This window comes from Accipiter gentilis, chromosome 31 (assembly GCF_929443795.1).
Source record: "Accipiter gentilis chromosome 31, bAccGen1.1, whole genome shotgun sequence".
In the NCBI taxonomy this organism is placed as follows: Eukaryota; Metazoa; Chordata; class Aves; order Accipitriformes; family Accipitridae; genus Astur; species Astur gentilis.
The window spans coordinates 3,277,005-3,297,453 of record NC_064910.1 but is presented as its reverse complement, the minus strand read 5'-3'; the positions used below and the strand labels follow the sequence as shown (position 1 = coordinate 3,297,453).

The following is a 20,449-nucleotide window of genomic DNA, read 5'->3' as shown; positions in this document are numbered from 1 at the left end:
TCTGTGCTTGCATAAGGTAGGATAAACCTTTAGCAGCACTGTCAACATCCATTCCTTGACAAGCCTACTGTCACTTGCTTGAGACTAGGAGGGTTGTGTAAATATGTCCATAATTGGATGACTTTGCACCTTGTCCAAATTAAAGTTGCTCTTTTAAAAATCTTCATTATTTGAAGCCCTGCATTTTTTCCCATATATCTTTTTTTCCCCAAAGTTCAAGGCACATTCAAACTGTCACTTAGCTGCAAAATTCTCAGCTGAGCTTGTTTGACAGTAAAAATGCCTCTCGGAGGAAACCTTAAAGTTTGTACAGAAACAACTACCCTGGAGTTTGAAACCCTTGCTTCAGGGTGGGTATTGTAGAATTTATCTACAAAGGCCAGGTTAGACACCAGTACTTCGGCTTTGAATCGTGGTGCAGTTGCTTTAGATCCTAACGTTAAAAAGTACGTGAAAGGGAAGGAAAGTATCATCTAGAGATGCGTACCAGAACTTCCCAAATGTGAGGGACCGAGTGCCAAAAATTGCGTAGGCTTCAGTCAATACACAGATTATATGGAGCGGTGGAACAGTCTTAAGGTTTTGAGTATCTGTACAGAACGAGGTCAGCTGCAACAAACTTGTAAGCTTGACACAGTGAATCTTCCCAGGAGCTAGAGCACGGGGAAGGACTGTGTAGACATGCAGCCTAACTCTGTAAAGCTGCCATTTAGCTGCTAGTAATCCCAAATTAGACTGGGATCAACAGTATGGAGTCCTTAAATATCTCTGCACTTTTTTCCTCTGCTGTCTATTTTACCTGTATTTTTCCATTATCTGGGGTAGCCAAACAGCCCTCTGAAGCTTTATCAAGATGGATAGTGGAAACAGTGCAGATGAGGGAAAGGTAGCCTAGATGATTTTTTTTCACTCATGTTTCATGGAGGTGATTTGCAAGGCTCCAGAAATCTAAGGTAAGGTTGTGTCTTTACTGTTTGGAAACCATTGTTGCACTGTTTTGAGACTTCCTAACTCAAAGGCTTGAGAGGGAAAAAAACCAACAAAATTGAAAGCAAGGTTGGGATTATTTGTTTTTAATTTTTATTTATTATGAATCTTTTAAAATTATTTGTTTTTATTACAGGGTTGATCTTTGGAATGCCAGTAACTTGAAGTTTGGAGACGAATTTCTAGGAGAACTGAGACTCCCTTTGAAATTTCTCCGACAGTCTAGTTCTTATGAAGCATGGTATTTGACATTTTTCTTTTGGAGAATAAGTAGAAACATATGTCTGCTGTGAAGACTTAAGAGTAATTACTGCTATGTGATAAAGTTTAAATGGATTTAATTTGTATCTTTTTTTGTAAGCAAGCCAAAGTAATCTTAGCAAATGTAAGAACAAGAAGTTTTGATAATGTGATTAGAGATTTTGGTCTGCCTCTGTATTGCATGTGGGAGTTCTAATGCTTTGGCTTCATGATATTATTTACTGCAGTTCATCAGCAGTGCCATAGTTTTAGTGTGTGGGTTTTTAATCGTATCTACATAAATCTTTATGATCAGAACTTCCCATGTTGCAGTTGGTGCAAAATAGACTGGCAAACTTAATTAAAATCTGATTTTAGAACTTTCAAGAGTTTGATACATATATAAATATCGTGTGTATCTGTACCTTTTACATATGTATAGCCTGAGATAATCTTGTGTCTCAGCACAAACTTTCTGTCTTATTTTTTGCATATCAGGTATTTCCTGCAGCCCAGAGATAATGGTAACAAGTCATTGAAACCTGATGACCTCGGTTCCTTAAGGTTAAATGTGGTTTACACTGAGGACCATGTTTTTTCCTCAGACTATTACAGTCCACTTAGAGACCTCCTGCTAAAATCTGCAGATGTTGAGGTAATTTGCTTGCACTGCTTGTTGTTTACCTGCAGATCATCCTCACAGGGGTCTCTCGGATTGTTTTGTCACTATCTTGCTGGCACCATAGTTGTGTGATACCAGAGACTTCAGCTTCTTCCTTTTCAGACCCGAGGGCCTTCCGCTCTGCGTATTCCTGGGGCTTGTTTTCAGTCCTTGCAGACATGATCTTTATCTGCATGCAGTATGATGGGTGAAGGCACACCCAGGAACACCAGTGGTTTTAGTAGCAGCATGTTCTCCGTGGCTTTCTAATTTTACATGTGAAAATGCAAAGTAAACTTCAGTTTGATCAATTGGTTTTCCTTTACTGGAGAGGAACAGGTTTACTTGCATAATTTAAAAAAACAAAACCAAACCAAACCAAGAACTAATCCTGAAATGTCCGAAGGTTAGCCCATGTGTGCCATTATGTATACTTTTAGCAGTTGTAACAGTGCTTTTATTTTTTCAGTACAAGAACTGGGTTCTGTACTTACTGTGGCTTGAAATTGAGAAGGGTTAGAGTTCTTCCTCTTCACTTGCTTCACAGGCAACAGTGACATTTAGTGAAAAGACGGCTATTAAAAATTGGGGGGGGGGGGAGACTGTGCTGTAATAGTTTTTAAATTGCTGCCCTCTTGCGATCAGAACTTACAGCCAACAAAAACCTGGAATGTAACGCCCACCCATGTAACGTACAGGCATGTTTGGGTAACTGGCCATTGCAACTGTTGTGTGGGATTCTGTGTTAAGGAGCTAATGGGAAAAGAAAGGAAGGATGCTTGTTCTGGAAAGATCTCTCAAAGTTTTTATTTCTTTCCACTGTTCAGCCTGTTTCAGCATCAGCTGCACACATTTTGGGTGAAGTTTGCAGAGAAAAACAGGAAGCAGCCATACCTCTTGTCAGGCTTTTCTTACACTATGGCAGAATTGTGCCTTTCATAAGTGCCATTGCGAATGCTGAAGTGAAGAGAACTCAGTAAGTACCAAAAACCCAAATTGCTATCAAACATACCTACTCTGTACTCTGCATTGGCTAGTGTTGGGATCCTCCACTCAGTTTCTAGAATTATATGTAATTTCAAAAGAAACTGTTGGAGTAGTTCCTGTTCCTCCCAGCTGAGTGGCAGAATTTTTATAAATGCTTCACTGCTCTGAAGATCTGGTGAGTTTGATTTTTAGGAGGAATTCCCATTATGTTTTGGGAAATCTGCTTGCAAGACTATTGTATGGTCTGAGAGCAGGGATTTTCACTCTTCTCAGTCTTACATTTGATAACTGTGAAATCCTACATTACCTTCAGCTGTCCATATGAGATCATTTCAGCTTTATAGTGTGCTAATAAATCATCTAGTGCTGAGTAAAAGTGTTTGTTGAATTTGTTCAAGACAAAAAGCAAGTTTCTTCCTAATCATGAATATTTAAGGCAAGCTGTGTGTCTAATCTTTCCAATTAGAGGGCTGAGGAACAAAGATGCGATTGGATCTGGCAGTGGATAGCAGAAAACAAAATCTTTGTTTCTGGTCAATTCTTGTAAGTCCCTCGTTTGACTTCCTGGTGGGCTGACAGTTTAGTAGTGTAAGATCTAATACTCACACCAGGCAGGTCCTGAAGAACGTTTGTTGCCACAAGCCTCATGCCTATGTGGTCATACTCTTGACTGACAGTAGAAGACACAATAGGGAGTAAAGGGGAATGGCAGATACTGACTCTAAAGTAACAGCTTCCTCAGTACAAAATCAAGTCTTTGTGTGGGTTGGCTTTTTTCAAAGTGTCTGAGGGATAGAGTGTTTTCTTTCCTCTAGGTAGGTGTATTTTTTCTGTGCTGCAGGCTGGCTGAAACAGCTTGGTTGCTGCAGTATGAGGAAATTTGCTGCTCCCTAGTCAGTCATGTTCCTGTGATAAAACAGCAAAGATGGTGTTTGTTTTCAGGGCTTTCTGGCATTTGTAACAAGCAGTGAGCTTACTTTTGTATGAAACAAAATGATGACTCCAGCAAAGTAGTTTATCCTGTTATTCAGCGCTTGTAGATGGGTACAACTGTAGTAAGCTATGAACAACAGAAAAGACATTGGTGTGTGCGCAAGAACAAGCAAATAACTTCATATCCAAGTTTGATCTGCTGTCAGTAGTCTAGTGCAGGAAGAATTCTGTTGCAAGTGGCTTTTCAGAAAAAACGTGAGAGTGCATGGCATCAGCTTTCCACACAGTTCTCAGGGCAGAATTGGCATCTGCATTGTGTAATAGTATTATCACAGGACAGTGCTGTAAGTCACTTAGAAAAGATGGCACTGTTACTGGAGATGGTGTTTTCATCTCCCTCCCAGCTTACCAGTACTTATTTTGTAGAAGGTCATGTGTGATGTCCAGTGTTGTTGCGAGACTAAAATCACTGCCTCCTTCCCCTGCTCAAATTAACGCTGTTCAGTAGCATGTGAAAAGAGGCGCATTTTCCCCCGTTTGTGTCGTAATCCCCTTTGATTTGAGCCTGCGTGTTGCTATGTGTTTGGATGGTGCACTGAGCACACTGCGCTAATACAAAGAAGAAAATCTGTAGTCCCTCTGGACTTACTGTGACTACTGCTTTTCTCTTATAACCTGCGAGTGCACTAAATGCTACGTGACTGCATTTAATGTCGGGCTGGTATCAAAGGGAGGTTTTGCCTGTGTGTTCAAACCCAGATTTCATCACTTTTCACTGCTTCTTTTATTTCCATGTATTAGCAGTTTATTACAAAGAGACTAAATTACAGAAAATTGTTCACTTCCAGAGATCCAAACACCATTTTCAGAGGAAACTCATTAACTTCCAAGTGCATTGATGAGACAATGAAACTGGCAGGGATGCATTATCTGCAAGTTACACTAAAGCCAATTATAGATGAGGTAAGAGCAGTTTAGACTGTTTATTTGACAAAACGTCACTGTAAAAGGCCTTCAGGGAGCAGATACTGTTTATCCCTTCCCATTTTAAGATGACTTTGTAGGAATCATGCTTAAGAGCCTGTTTCTACATTAAAATCCTGTGTGTTAGTTTAGCCACAGCTGAGTCACCCAATTCAGAAACAGTTGGGTTGTATTGAAGGAAAACGAAAGTTTCCATTTATTTAACTAAATTACTCTGTTTTATAAAATCCAACATTTATTGTTTCTGAGAAATTAATAAAGTAATAACTTAGATGCATAAAGAATATATGCAGCAGAAAGCTGCTGGCAAGCTATAAGTAATACATTTCATCCGGTGGGTGTAAAGGAATAAAATTATTCTTAGATAACTATGTATGTAATGCATGTATTGTAACAACGTTTTATTATCTATCCAGTCCAGAGTGGTGGGTGTGGGTATTTTAGTGCAGTAATTGGGCAATACTTTCAGACCACAGACTTCCTTTAAATGATTTGACAGTTTCTTCAGCTGTTGTTTTAATGTTTCATCAGAAAATGTCGAGTTTTTCTAGAATATAGATATACTTTCAAAGTTGACTGTTTTGCCAAAGTAGGACTTTCTTAAACAGCCTTGCTCAAGAGAGTCTAAAGAACAAGTCTTCATTTCAGTTGAAGGAAAGGGTAGAACAATTAATACTACTTTTGGGGAAAAAAATAAAGATCACATGTAATTTACCTTCAATGCTTTGTCAAAAGAAAAAAATACAATTAACAAAGTTGGCTTTTGTGTTTTACCTCAAAAACCTAACAGATTATGCTTTTTACAAAATATTTTCTACTTGAAGTGAACTAATATATTAATTTTTCACTATTTTTTTCCCCCTAGATCTGCCAGGTTCATAAACCTTGTGAAATTGATCCTGTGAAATTAAAAGATGGTGAAAACCTGGAAAATAACAGGGTATGCATTAGATTTTGAAGATATAGTCTCTGTTTACACTATCAACTAAGGTCTTCAGATGTTTGATGTTGCAAATAATGTTGTCATTCATTAGAATACACTGGAAGCTTTCTTAACACCACTAATTGTTATAGTTATTTTACAATGGCTTTACATTATGCTATAAATACAGTATCTGTAGAATGTTAATCACTTCTCCCCTTGCCTCTGAGGACAAGGATAACTTAGCCTGTGGCTCTACTGATGACGTAGAAAATGGTGCTACAAAAAGGAACGATATGCCATACAGCCATATCACTTGTTTGTTTTTGATAGGAATAATATTTTTACTCTTGCACTTGAATATGTGCATTTACCAATGAGTATCAAGTGTGAGATTGTTTTGCAAGTATATAGTATTGAAAGTGAGAATCTTTTCATGATGCCGTTATGAATAAAACCAGGAATAGCACCACTTCCCACAGCAGGAAATTATACTAATTTTTTCATAATCATTGCATTTTTCAGGAAAATCTGAGGCAATATGTTGATCGCATTTTCACTGTAATTACAAAATCTGGTGTAAGCTGCCCTACAGTGATGTGCGATATTTTCTTTTCACTGAGAGAATCAGCAGCCAAACGTTTTCAAGGTGAGTTTCTATATATTGTTTTATTTTACATTACTGATATCTACAAGGATAGCTACACTGATAGGTGTAGTCTAGCAATCTGCATGATCCATGATGGATTTAGTAATTGAACAGCAGCTTATCCAAAATACCATTTGGAGTGTGTATTAATGCTGTCTTTTCCTTGACTTTTAATGATTGCATGAGTTTTCCTTAAACACTTTTCAAAGGAAAACAGCATTTAAGAAGAGCATTGTGATGGTGTGTATTCACGGTTTCAATATTTGCAAAGTATGGTCAGTTTTCAAATGTTTAGGTTTTGGTAATGGCTCATTCTGCAGACACCATGCAGCTGAATTATTTTCTGCTCCTACGTCAATCTGTAATAAAGGCCAATCTATAAATTATTGGAGTTAATTGCAAGCTCATTGCCCTAGGAGGCCCATGTACTGCAAAGGTTTCCTGGCTGTCAAGACAGAATTCTTTCTGCTCCCTCCTAGTTGTTTTCACTCTGTGAGAATAAGCGGGCAATATAAAACCAGAATTGAGCAAAACAACCAACCTATGTATTTTCATGAAGGGAAGCAGATTACGACAGGGAAGTTTTAGAGAGTAGTAATAAGACTTTAGCTTTTAAACAGTCACTTCGCAGTAGAGAAGCTCAAGCAGAAAACTATTGACCGTACTATCATGCTCTTCATTTTATGTAAAAATAAATAAATAAATTGTATTTTTTGTAGCTACCAACTGGAGTGGACACGTTAGGAGTCTGTACAGCACTTGTGCTCAGGGCTATAACTAGATAACTGAGAGTTGGCCTCTGTGCTGAACATTTTATAAGCTGTGTAAATTATTCATCATACTTTAGTTGCATAGATGGAATAGTAGATGTTTGTATGAAATTCTCTGTGCAGCGGAAAAGTGAATAGTGTTCTCCTTGTAGCCTGTGTCTTGAACTCGCTTCTTTTTAAAAGGCTGTCATTAACATTTCCTTGGTTTATGCTAGCTGATCTCTGGCTCCAAATCCTCCATCATCAGTTAATCCTGTAACTCACAAATATACATTTCCAGCATGTGTTTGAGCTAGCTTTCTGAAGGCATTCTGATAATTTCAGAAGGTTTTTAAGGAAGGATTATTGAAATGCTGAGTGGAGATCTTTCTTTTTTTTTTTTTTTTTTTTTTTTTTAATAGGTGACCTAGATGTGAGGTATACAGCTGTCAGCAGCTTTATTTTCCTGAGATTCTTTGCTCCTGCCATTCTTTCTCCAAACCTCTTTCAGCTTACACCACACCATCCAGTAAGTACCGTATCCGTTTTTTCTAGCTATGCATATGGTTCTGTCACCGCAGTCTTGTCTATCAAGATTCTTTCTTCAGTTCTTTTAATAGCCTTTAGGAGAAGTACATTTGTAAGTTCAAAGATCTGTGTATGTTGAATGACTGCCTATGTGAAGAACTTGGGAGGTGTGGGAGGAACAGTGCAGTTGTGGAAAAGATGGTCACTGCTTTATTTTAGCTGCCTTACATTAATGCTGGATTGATCATCAGCAATGTTGGAAATGTTTTGGATGTTAAGCAACTTATCCAAGACTTTTAGTAGCTGCTCTTACTGGGAGTGGGGAGGACCTAGACAGTCTTCAAGATAGAAATGTCTCTTTTTGTTTTGCAAGTGATTGCCTTTGATTCTCTGAAGAGCAAGGGTAGCTATGAAGCATGATGGCTTAAGAATCAAAATCCTTAAAAAAAAAAAAAAAAAAAAAAAAGGCAACTTTTATCCTGTAGTGTTTTATTGGGTCTTTTCTTATTTTATGTTACTTTTCTTCAAGTGAAATAAGAAAGAAGAAATGTAGTTTACCTTCCTGTATTCCATATTTTAAGTAGCTAGTCCATATAATTGTTCTCTTTCCTAGGATCCTCAGACTTCTCGAACTTTGACACTTATCTCTAAAACCATTCAAACGCTAGGCAGCCTATCAAAATCTAAATCTGTAAGTATGCCATTTTCATTTAAAGGCTTAATTTAGGAAAGTGATTTTCTCTTTTCTGTTTTAATCTTTTATCACTCGTTGTAATTAAGCCTTTAAAATGCTTGAGTTGCACTAGGCTTATGCAAAACTGGTTGTGTTTGCTTTGATTATAAGCTTCTCATGCTCACAGAAAAACTAAATCTGCCTTAATCTGAACTAGATTTCAGTAAAGCAAAATTGTGTGACCAACCTAGGAGTCTGTTCCAGGGCTTTTTATTCCTTCCTTCTGGAAGAAGGATAGTGATCAGGAAAACCCATGAAGTTGTCTGCTTGCCTCCAGTACCTGGTAACAGCTCTACAGGGCTTTACAGATTGTTTCAGCATTTTAAAGCTCAACTGGGAAGAATTGCCCAGTAAGGGGAAGGGCTATGCTTTTCTTTTCATACCAGTTCAGTTTTCTGCCAGTCAGCGGTGGAATTAGATCTAGATGACCATGCTCTGGATGTTTGATGGAAATAAAACTTCTGTACCTAAGGCACCAGACTGCTACGTATTGTGATAATTTGGGGGTCACTGGTGGACTACTTAAGGTTCACACAGGCAGGTGTAGATGAATCTGTACCTCAATTACAAATTGTTTGAGACACTAGAATTCCTTCTCTCACACTTTTTGTCAGCTTCTTTTAGGACCAACGTTAAAAGCCAAAGCAGAAGTTCGAAGCCTTTGAAGGATTAACTGTAGTAACCGAATTAACTGTAGTAACCAAATATTTGAAATGCATTCTACTACCTTTTTGAAATAAAAATTTGGTACTACTGAATGTGTGCTGTACAACATGAAAGCAGTGCTTTGCTTATTTTACCTCTGGCCAGAAAAAATACCCCACTTATCTGTGGTGGCTTGCCTCATGGTCTACTGCTGTTAACAATAATATTTTCTGTATAAACTGTATTATGATGTGCATGGTTTTGGCTTATATTTCAGGCCAATTTCAAGGAATCCTACATGGCTACTTTTTATGACTATTTTAATGAGCAGAAATATGCAGATGCAGTAAAAAATGTAAGTAATGCATGTGAATGTCCTGAAAATCCTGCTGTGTTGTTGAAGCTGATGCTCGGACTCCTAGAATGTAATACATACTGTTTGTAAACCACAAAGCGTGTGCTGGAAAAAGCAGACTCCTGATATCTGTATTATTCAAGAAACTTTTGTCAAATTATGTGCATGTCAATAGTAGAATCTCTTTGGATCTACTTCTGGTTAATAATTAGGTTGGTTTAACAAGCTGCTGCTTAGAGCTGGAGACATGCGCATGCTTCATAGGATGCTGCAGATCTGTGATGAAAATTGCTTAGTCCGAAAAGAAGTGAAAGGTACGTGTAACAAAGGAGAAGCACAAGAAGTGTTGGTCATCTGCAGTTTTTCTGCTTAAGAGCATTTGTGCTATTTTTAGTTTACAACTCAGGAAGCGCTCCCAAATTCCTCAAGCTTCTGCTGTTACTTTCTGTTTAACTACTTTTACAATATTTTTGTGTAGCTCTGTGCTGTACAAATGCTAAAGATTTTAATTTGGGTAGTGCAATACTGTCATTTTTATCTCTGCTTTTTGTTCATTTTTTAGTTTCTAGATTTAATTTCATCTTCGGGAAGGAGAGATCACAAGAGCATAGAGCAACCTATATTGCTTAAAGAAGGGTAAGCATGCATGTGCAACAAAACGCTCTACTTGTGTGCTTGCTACCATTCTAAGGCAGCTATCTTTTTTTTTCTGCCATCCCTATTCCATCCATGCATTCAGAGAAGAATGTAGGAAGATTCTTGTGTTGCTTTTTCTACTCTCTGTGGCTGCTGTAGCTGATTTTAACATCTTTTCTTTTGATTTAAACATTTTAATTTAAGTATGTTTTGAAATAAGTGGACAAAAAAGAACCCTTTAGAACTCTATTAGCACAGCTAAGGCAAAATAAACTTAAATCAGCATTGTATTAAAATCAAGTTGATTTTTTTTGGAACTCCAGTGAACAAAAGCTGTAAAATTCCACTGTGAATGCAGGTACTGAATATCTTCGCGAGGGCAAAGCCTGCAAATGGAATTTGGTTTTGCTGCCCTGTAAGATCTGTATGCTAATCATTATCATGGCTGTTTTGAGGAAAATTTGTGATGCACTCGAAACAGTTTCTAGTTTTAGTACCTTTCCTTTTTTTGGAAGCACGTTCCATATGCTGTATTAGTTTTAGATACTAATTGTTGACTTTTTTTGTGTTACAAAACTGAGTTGTTAAGATCACCTAAGTGCACTGTGGAAGCAGCTTCTTTGAGCTGGAAGGAAGAAAGTAAAAAATCCAAATTCTTCTTGTCAGAGCTCAGTAAGCTGAACTGCTGCTTGAAAGTAAGCTTTCATGGTAGCTCTAAGTCATGCAAAAACTAGGTTTTCAGTGAAAATGTGACTACCCCTTCCAGTTAACCTCTGCAGTTCACTTCTCTGATGAGTGTCTGTCCCTGGAAGCGAGTTTGTCTATTTTAATGCTGTACATTTATCTATCATTCTTTTGTTTTTGAAAAGAAATGTATAGTTTGTAACATTATCCCTCTAACTCTAAAACGTTATTTTTTCTGCCTCTGTCTTTCTTTTGCTCCTGTCTGATTTTTTTCTGTCTTTTCTTGCTCGGCCTGTGGCTGCTGTTGTAAGGACTCTTAAACTAACAGTAAAGAAAGTTGATGGTAATAGTTCATGCAGGTAAGATGGTAGGGGCAGTTGGTGCTTTGCTGTAGCTACTGGCTGACAGCATGTCCTTCCTTCGCAGCAATAGACTTGTCTGACTTAACTTTGAGGAGGAAGTACTCTGTTTAACAGCCCTGAAATGCCTGTGTAAACCCAGCAGAAAACTATTTGCTACCTATTTCTTGATGTTGACCAACTCTTTTTTTCTTTTTTTTGCCTTCCTTCCTTAAAACAAAAACTGCTGTAAATGGAGAATAAAGGACTTTTATCTGTAGGTGGAGGCTCCAAGAAGTACTGAGATTTGCTTAATTGATTCAGTATATACATCTCGGTGAACTCACTGGGGGTGATTAAGAAGTGGCCATACACTTTCTAGGCACTTCTTCATTAGCATTCAGATAAATTGTTCTCAAGGTTAAGGAGTGGCCTTCAGCTGTCTACTTTTCCTGACATTTTGCGTTATTGTCATGTTACGTCACGGGGAGTGGGTGGGAATTTTCACAGCCTTTGATTTGATTCTTTTCCAGATTGATTGGCTGGTTAGTGGGGTTTCTGTTTGCCTTTGCAATGTTTTTGGTTTATTTTGTTTTTTTTTAAAATCTATCATTGCTTCTCTTAAGAGTATCTACATGGAAAGCTATAACATATGTACTTCTGAATGAACGTACCGTACCAAAGATTAGTCACTGGCACTTGGGTTTGCTGGTATTGATCATGCCATTACTGCTTAGCAGCTGTCTGCCTGGTTCTTTCCAAAAGGAAGAGAATTAAAAGGAGAACTAGTCCTGCTGTTGGTGGTGGTGAAAGGGGCATGCTGATACTTCCAAGCAAGGCTAAGGCAGGTCCAAACTCAGGTTTACCATAAACATGAGAAGAAACAGTATTTCCAACCACCAAGCACTGAAATGGGCTTCATCTTAGACTTTTTTTTTCCCCCTTCATGCTTCTGACTATTTGCTCTGACTTCTCACACACTCTGCAAGTGTTAGAAACAAAGAAATCCTTTAAATTGACCTTGTAACTTCTGTGGCTTTGAATGCTTGTCACCTATCTGTGGCAAAAAAAAGCACATTCTTTTCTTGGCTATGTTGGCTATGAAGAATTTAATTAGAAATGTGCTCTTAGCTCTGCAGTATGGAGTTTGTGTTTTTCAAAGAGGGAGGCTCTGTAGGAGTTTGCGGTTTGAAGTCACTTTTTAAGTGTTGGCATGAGGAGGAAGAGAAACTAACTTGGAGAGCTCATTGTCCAGCCCAAGGGTATCTGCTCTTCCCTTGAAATTTGCCTTAACCTTGCAATATGAAGACTACCACCAGTGGGCCTGGTGATGACCTGATGACTGTATGGTTTTATTAAATATTTCTGAAGTAATCCAAGAATAAGGAGAAAGACAGTAACTGTCTGACTGTTTTAAGAAGGAGAGAGGTGTGTAACTAACTGGTTAAAAAAACTAATCTGTTGCCGTATACAGTCCTTGTCAGCTTTTCCCACACAACTTGGAACGGGTGGCAGGCACCAGCCCAGCTGGTTACAAAACAGTTAAAGTCTGAAGGAACTTAGGTTTCTGTTTGAGCTTTAAACAGACCTGCGGTTCGGTCGGATGCAATGTAGTTGTTTCTGACAGGAGATACCAGAAGCAAGAAACAGTATTAACTGTTCTAAGCATTTTAGCTCTGCCATTAAAAATCTTCAACTGAATCATTCGCTGTTCTCTCTGTGTGCTCTTTGTGCTGTGTAGTGCCTTCCTACTTGATAAAAACTACTCTAGTAAGTAGTTTTTACTCGCTCCATTATACAATTCTGTATCTGGCACAATAGTTAATGTAATGTGTAGAGTAGTTGTTATCAACTCTATACTGCATATGCATATACATATACAGTTTTTTTCCAACAAAAGCGATGCTGAGCACCACGAAGTCACTAGGCTTCCAAAGTCACCTTGAAGCTTTTGGATTGATTTAGTGGTTATGAAGGTGGTGGATGCATCACAGTTTCTTGTAGGCTAATTCAAGTTTGACATTAATTAAAACTGGCAACTCACTAAATGAATGCCCCTCCTCTGCCAAAAAGGGGGGATGAGGGGTTCTAGCTTTCAGCTGTCAGATCGTTTTGTACGTTATTGAAAACGTGTTTCCAACTGCAGCATCAATGTGCAATTGCAAATGGAGCTGTGGAACATCCTGACTTTGTTTCTAGAGCCTGAGAGTGACTGAAGCATGTAAGGGCACAGTCCCTGTGCTCCAGAGGCCTTACACCTGCCTTTTAATTATTAAACATACTCTAAACCTTTTGAGCTTTTGCACAGCTTAAAAAAAAAAAAAAAAAAAAGCTTGTAGAGTTAACAGGTCAAGCTTAGCAGAGCAGTACTAACCATGTTCTGCCCTTTTTCTGCTGTAGTAGGAAACCATTTGCCTGGATTTGTAACTGAAGAAGGGGCACAAACTGCAGTTCAGCTAACTAACTAGAGCCCCTATGTAGACTACACAAGTCAAGCTATATGTCTTATCCCTTATCTAGATCTGGAAAAAAGGACAGGCTTAACTAACAGATGCACTAAACCTATCCAAATGTGACTTACCTTTCCGTGTAAAGACAAGGCCTCAATAATTAGAAAACACTGTGTGTCCCTTCCTAAAGCTTCGCAAGTGCCATCATGTATGTGTGTGTGTATATGTATATATGTATAAATCTATATACATAAATACATATTTTATAGGTATGCATATATTGATATGCATGTATATATAAAATCTTCTGTATTGTAACAACTGTTGTCCTGTTTACTAGGTTCATGATCAAGAGAGCACAAGGAAGAAAACGATTTGGTATGAAAAACTTTAAGAAGAGATGGTTTCGTCTGACAAACCATGAGTTTACCTATCAGAAAAGCAAAGGTAACAAAGGTTTGCCAGGCTTTTTTTTGATACATTAAATCGAAGATTAAACATAAGGATCGTGTAAGAACAGAAGGCTGAGATCTAGATCTGTAACTGTAGGAGGCACAGTGCAGGCAAGTCTGTCAGCCTGTATGTTCATGCTCTTCTTTTAGTATGTCTGTACTGACTGTTAGAGAAGCTTCTTGGATAGCACAGTACCCTATAAATTACCAGAATATTTGATAATATTTGTCTGATACCAGTTATCAACACTGTCTGTAGGTTTCACAGTTACCTAGTAGATTGTGCAAGGAAATAAAACTTGGGATACAAATACCTTACGCTGGGATTTGGGTTTATGTTGAATATTCTCAGATGCATCTCAGCTTGTTCTCAAATTCTGTAGCATTGGCACAACTGGCTGCAGTAGGCAGGGATTTGCCTGCAAGCTTTGAACTTGCAAAAATTTATTCACTTAATGTTGCCTAATACCAAGGATTTTGCTTTTTGCAAATTGTTCTTGTCTATTCAGTAGTACGCAACAAATACCACTTCCTTCCATCATATAAATACATAGGGAGTGAGAAAGATAAGGAAACATGTTCAGATCATGCCAGTCATCATTTCACACTCAACTTTGAGATCTTATGTCACCACCATCAACCTAGTTCACTTGAGCTGACAGGAATGATTTCTTTCATTGTCACCTTCTCAAGAAAGACGCTGCATCCTGCTTCAGTAGTCAGTTTTGAAGAGGTTTGCTAGCATAACGTAGTGCACCTGAAAACAGAAATGAACTTAAGATAATACTTAAGGACCATGCTAGTAAATCCCTGCTGTGTGACAGATTTTTTTTTTTTCCTTGTGCAGTCAAAATCATCTTCAAAGGAACTGAATCAGCCCTTAGAATAAGGGCAGAGAGTGAAGTTGAGGTGTGAATAAGTTGCTCAGTATCTCTCTGTGTGTGCTCTGCAGGTGATCATCCTCTGTGTAGCATTCCGATTGAAAACATTCTGGCAGTGGAGAGGCTGGAGGAGGAATCATTTAAAATGAAAAATGTAAGTAGGTCATCTTCATTAATGTACTTGTTAGGCTGGTCTAGATCCACCAGCCTAATCGCCTTTTTCCCTTTTGTAACCTGGATTGGGTTTCTATTGAAAGATGTACAACCACAGCTGCTTGTTCTGTATATAGTAGCAGAAGTTTCCAAAAGTACAGCCCATTCAGATTCTTAACAGCCCAGTCAGCGGTCTTTGGATTTCGTGATCTGCAGCACAGTCAGTACTGACCACTGCTGATCAGCTGTCTGGGCTCCATAATGTCAGACACAGGTAAGATGATCGAGTCCCTGCCCTTTCTGTCAAACCCCTCTGTCGGGAAGGAACTGGCTGCTTATAATTGTTAAGGATCACATCTTCTTTCTTAGCTGTCAGGGTTTCTTGATTGGTTAATGAAAGTGCATATATATTTGGGGTAGGTCATGTGCCAAAACATCATCTGTGCTGTGCTAGTATGGTTTCGCATTTTGATTGCCACATTAGGGAATAAAATATAGCTGTATTTCTCATGGATGGAACACTACCGCCAACTTCTTTATGGGAGACATACCATCCATTGTGTAAGAATGGTTCTTAGACACAATCAGTTTAGATGATGTTGGGAGACTTTTTCGTACTATTCTGCCTGTAAAGGTGAGTACAGTCCTGAAAAAGTTTTATTTAAAAATAAAGAAAAAAACCCCAGCTCAAGGCTTTCCAGTTCTAAACATGCATCTACTACAGACTTCTTTATACACATAAATGGTTGTGAATTTTAGGTTTTCTGCCTTTAAGACTTTCCTGCCATCTACACTGCTTGTTGACACCATGCAGGGCAGTGCTTGAACCTGGCCGAGATATTAAGGTTCCTCAAACAGCGCTTTGTTAAAGTGAAATACAATGCTTAACTCCTCAGTTTTTTCCCTGTTTCAAGTATTGTTTTGGTAGCATATCTCTCTTTGTTAAAAGGTGGAATAAGTTTCAGTTCACTTGCTTCTAAAGCACATCTTCATTGTACTGTAGCTGGCTCTGGTGTTTATAACTCATGTTAATTACACAGGCAAAGGCAACCAAGCTGCAAAATAATTCTCAAGTTATCAGAAGGCAGCTGTAGCGTGACGGACTGTTGCCAACTGTACTCTGCAAAATAACTTGATTAAACTAAAAGTAGCCACACAGTTGAGATAAAACTTACTGTGTGTGGAGAGGAACTGAGCTATAATTCTGATTGAATCTTAAGTGACAGCATTCTCTAACTTACAGAGTCTACTGGGCTAGAATGCATCCAAAATATCCCGTTATTGTGAAGATTATTATAGCAAAAATATCCGTTTATTGTTAACATCAGAAACTGTGCACTATTTTGGTTGTTTAAATTCAGTATTACCTAGGAAATGAAGGTAACTACATCCATTCTGGAAAGTAAGGCTCAGAGTCTTTCCATAAGCAGTAGAAAATACCATTATTGCCTTCCCATGCTAAACTTGCCATACATAAATAGAATACTGCAGCAAGAACAGAATTCTCAAAACACCACAGCAGATGTATTTGCGATGGATATTTCATCATGGGTGCTAAGTGTGATTAAAGATCTACATTTTCTATAAATAATCTCTATGTATCTGTGCTCTGAATTGCACCAAGCATGTCTTCCTCACTCCTGATAAATCTGCCTGTCTGGCAGTAAGGCCAGTAGCCTTCATCTTCCTTAAGCACATTTTGGGGGATGTGGGGGTGGCTTTAAGTACTGTTCAGATCTTCTGTGTTGTTTGAGAAGCAACTGGTGGTTTTGGTAGTAGTGTAAAGGTCTTGCAACCACTTGAAATTCTTGGCTTAGTTGTGGGCTTCTCAGTAACAGTTGCCATATGTTAGTTCACTTAGGTTGGTATCCCCTTACACAAAGCCGTACTCCTTAAAACTGTTCCTTTGTTGTAATGCAGAAGGCTCCATTTACCCCAGCAGGACATTAAAATTCTTTTCCCTTTAGTTCTGTGTTAAGAGGGTTGAGCTGCACGCTCCTGTCTTCCTCATTCCTTCCCTATTCCCCAGACTCCAATTGCCAGTAATGTCCTGAAAAGTTTTAATAAAAGGACTCTCTCTTTGGTGTGTATTTTAGCAGTGCTGGACTGATCACACTAGCAGCTCCTACACTGCTGTTGTGTTGCACCTTTCTAATTATTGTCTGACATCTATAAGGATACCAAATCCAGGGAAATGACTGTTGGAGCTTTCTCTTTCCTGTTAGAAGAGACATTGCAATTAAAAAACCTGTTCGTTCACAAATTCACAAGTATATTTGCAAGCTACTTCAAAGGATGGGCACCTAGAAGTGTCGCAAGGGAGGAAGAGGTGGTGCCTGGTGCCAGTCTGCAACATTCTCCTGACCAGCTAGGTGCAGAATTCAGGCTAATGTTTCAGGTCTTTGTCATAGACAAAAGTTCATTTCAGTTTTGGTGGGGTTTGGGGTTTTTTTGGTGTGTGGTGTTTTTTGTTTAGTTGGGGTTTTGTGTGCATCTGTTTTTTCTTTTTGAAGTAGCACAGAGAAACCAGCCGTTTGGAAAATGATATTCCACATGATACGGGCAGTGTGATGTCTAATAATCAAATGGAGAAGTAGATGGGGGAAGGATAATTTAGGAATACCTGTGAGAGAGGAAAACTCATTAAAATTAAGTATTTGCAGAAGCTTGAGGAAATTAAGATGGTTGACACTTGCCTGTCCAAAATTTGCAGTTAAGATCACTAACTTGGGCTTGGTTATCTTCAGTGCATGATCAGTATAATCAAGCAATAAGGCTGTGCATCAGAAACTTGCTTCTTCAACAGGAGGAAAATAACTGCAGTTGTGCCATTTTAAGTTGCAAGCTGTTTTGAACAGGCAGGTGAGCTCTAGTTTAGATTTTCAGTGCCCAAGCCATAATGCAGAATTAATGTGTAATTATTTGAACCACCTGATGGTGATTAAAGAGAAACTGTACTGCTGTGATTTGCTAATGGCAGCTATAGTTGGGTGCAGAAGTGTAGTAGCTATTAAGAGGAAAAATCACGCTGAAATAGGTGTTAAAAAGACTAATGTTACGGTAGTATTAAAGCAAAGCTATCACTGAGGCTGGATCCAGTCTTTCATTTTTTTCTCTTTTCTGCCCGCTGCCTGACTAGCATTTCCTCTCAGCCCTGCGTTGGGTTCATCTGTCAGCCTTCCAAAACTGGGAGCTGCAGCATTACTAAAATTGCATCCCTGAGGCTGACAACAGGTCTTGTTCAGGTCCAACCAGCAAGTTGACATTAGCTGTTTGTAAATCATCTCCTACAGGAACAGTATCTTACTCCTTGTGCCCGGTGAAAGGTCTTGTTTTCAGGGCACATTTGCTGCTTGGTTTTGTATTGAAATATATATATTGGTGCATTCTTTTAGTATGCTGTGTTTTTTCTTTAATAAATCATCAGTTTGACCCCACTCTTGGGTTTACCGACTCATTCTGGTGGTTCATTCTGTGGCTTATTTCCTTATTTGCAGATGTTCCAGGTGATCCAGCCTGAAAGAAGAGTCCTGTATATCCAAGCAAATAATTGTGTGGAGGCCAAGGACTGGATTGATATCCTCACCAAAGTTAGCCAATGCAACAAGAAGCGCCTCACAGTCTACCATCCCTCTGCCTATCTTAATGGCCACTGGCTTTGCTGTAAAGCTACTGCAGATAATACTCCTGGCTGCACCCCCTGCACAGGGTAAGGATCTGTAACACGCTGTCGGTCTAGATATTGCCAGGGGTGTGTGCATCTCTGCAGTGTGACTTCCAGGTTTGCAATTACCAAGATGATGTGCCGGGTGCACAGGCAGTGTCGTGTTTTCAAAGGCCGTCTGTATTGTTTTTTCTGATACTGCCAGTATCTGCATATCTTGGTCAAAACGTTGCAATTTTTAGCGTTCAAGACATTGATAGGAGTTGACTGTGGGATAAGATACTTTGGTTCTGATCATCCGTCATTAGTAAAAATGTCAGAAATCCTTCAATGTCCTGTTTGTAAATTCCTGAAACAAACAATCATCAGCTTCTAGGTTTAATTCTAAACTGATCTTTTTCTAAGGGGACCACTCATGCTCTCTGTTACATGAAGAGGTACTGTCTGGTTCATAGGAAACAATTTTCATCTAAAATGAGAGAGGCAACAAGTCTGTAGTGGTAGTTTGTCTCAGAATATAAGACCTGGACGGTTGGGAGTTCAGTGCTTTGGCTCCTCCATCTGGTTATAGCAGACTAATTCACCAAAATCTCTGGGTACTGATACAGTCCTCTCTTTCAAGTCAGAGTGAAAGCATGCTGGATAAATCTAGGCATAAAGAAGATTGAACTTGTCTGCCTTTTCTTTTGGGAAGAATAGGAAGTTTTGAGCTCTATTACACGCAATCTGTTGGCTTTCATGAGTACTTGCTTTTACTTTCATCCTTGTTAAGTGCTTTTTGTGCCATAACATACTGTTTAGCATGTAACTTCTACCTCTCTTCCTGATGCCTTACAGAGGCCTTCCAGCAAATATACAACTGGATATAGATGGAGATAGAGAAACTGAGCGCATCTACTCTCTTTTCAACTTGTATATGCCAAAATTGGAGAAAATGCAAGGTGAGGATGAAAGATCATTGCATCTCCAATACACTTAGCAAGGCAAAAATACCTGTGAAAAAATGTATGTTCTAGCTTGACCAGCCTTGCGAATCACATCCTAGAACACAGTGGCCATTATTTAACTTGTTTCCCCTTCTGCTGTCTTGAGACAGTTGTGTGAATTATTTTTGGTGCAGTGTGCAGTCTCAGTCTGTACAAAGTTCTTTGCATAATAAACAGTTGTTTGAAATACAGCCTTAACCACAGCATCCTAAAATAGCGTAAGCACAGAGCATTGCTTGGATGCTCTGAATTGACAAATCGGAGTGTGCCCTAAACCAGAAGTTTACTGATGCTGAAAAGAAGCACCAGCAAAGTTGAGGTTTCAGTGGAACATGGTTTTGTGTTACCAGAAGTCATGTGCGCATTCCCTGATTTAGATCCCAAGAACAGGCTGGATACAAATGGTTTCCTCAGGAAGGCTCTTTGGGAATTATCAACAAAAGATGACCTCTGGATGCCTATGAAATGTTGAAAACTAAAGTTTGGGCCAGGAAACCCTCAGGAGCTGAGGGGAGCAAAGATGTGACATGAAGGATAAAAGAAAGAAGAGACAGCAGAGGAAGTTAGGACTGGTAGGCATGCCAAGAAAAGTATCCGGTGTACGCAGTGCCAGACTTGAAGTCCCAATTTAGCACAGGGAGTGGCAGGGAAGCCTTCGCTGTGGCACTGATCTTTAAATAGGACTTTATTTTATAATATGAGATAAGCCAGTGGTGTCAAACACACGGATTGGAAAGCACTTTAATCCATTCCTGGCCGCCGTGCAATTGCAAACTTAAGATTCTCACCACTTCCGAGCTGTCTGAACCAATGCCCAGCTTTCCCCTGTTCC

At 38.9% G+C, this 20,449-nt stretch overlaps 1 protein-coding gene across 4 annotated transcripts in view; it reads left to right on the top strand.

Annotated features, from left to right (window-relative positions):
- RASA3 (RAS p21 protein activator 3) overlaps positions 1-20,449 on the top strand; it is a 134,423-nt gene that overhangs the window by 110,361 nt on the left and 3,613 nt on the right. Inside the window, exons 9-23 of one of the 4 annotated variants that reach the window (XM_049834083.1) lie at positions 1,124-1,228; positions 1,726-1,882; positions 2,716-2,864; positions 4,657-4,771; positions 5,658-5,732; positions 6,240-6,363; positions 7,535-7,641; positions 8,254-8,331; positions 9,296-9,373; positions 9,936-10,009; positions 11,005-11,052; positions 13,822-13,937; positions 14,886-14,968; positions 18,465-18,676; positions 19,469-19,572. In XM_049834083.1, coding sequence (XP_049690040.1) covers positions 1,124-1,228; positions 1,726-1,882; positions 2,716-2,864; positions 4,657-4,771; positions 5,658-5,732; positions 6,240-6,363; positions 7,535-7,641; positions 8,254-8,331; positions 9,296-9,373; positions 9,936-10,009; positions 11,005-11,052; positions 13,822-13,937; positions 14,886-14,968; positions 18,465-18,676; positions 19,469-19,572 — 1,625 coding nt within the window. The remainder of the gene's footprint in view (positions 1-1,123; positions 1,229-1,725; positions 1,883-2,715; positions 2,865-4,656; positions 4,772-5,657; positions 5,733-6,239; positions 6,364-7,534; positions 7,642-8,253; positions 8,332-9,295; positions 9,374-9,935; positions 10,010-11,004; positions 11,053-13,821; positions 13,938-14,885; positions 14,969-18,464; positions 18,677-19,468; positions 19,573-20,449) is intronic. The other 3 variants (XM_049834084.1, XM_049834086.1, XM_049834085.1) reach the window with 3 other exon arrangements.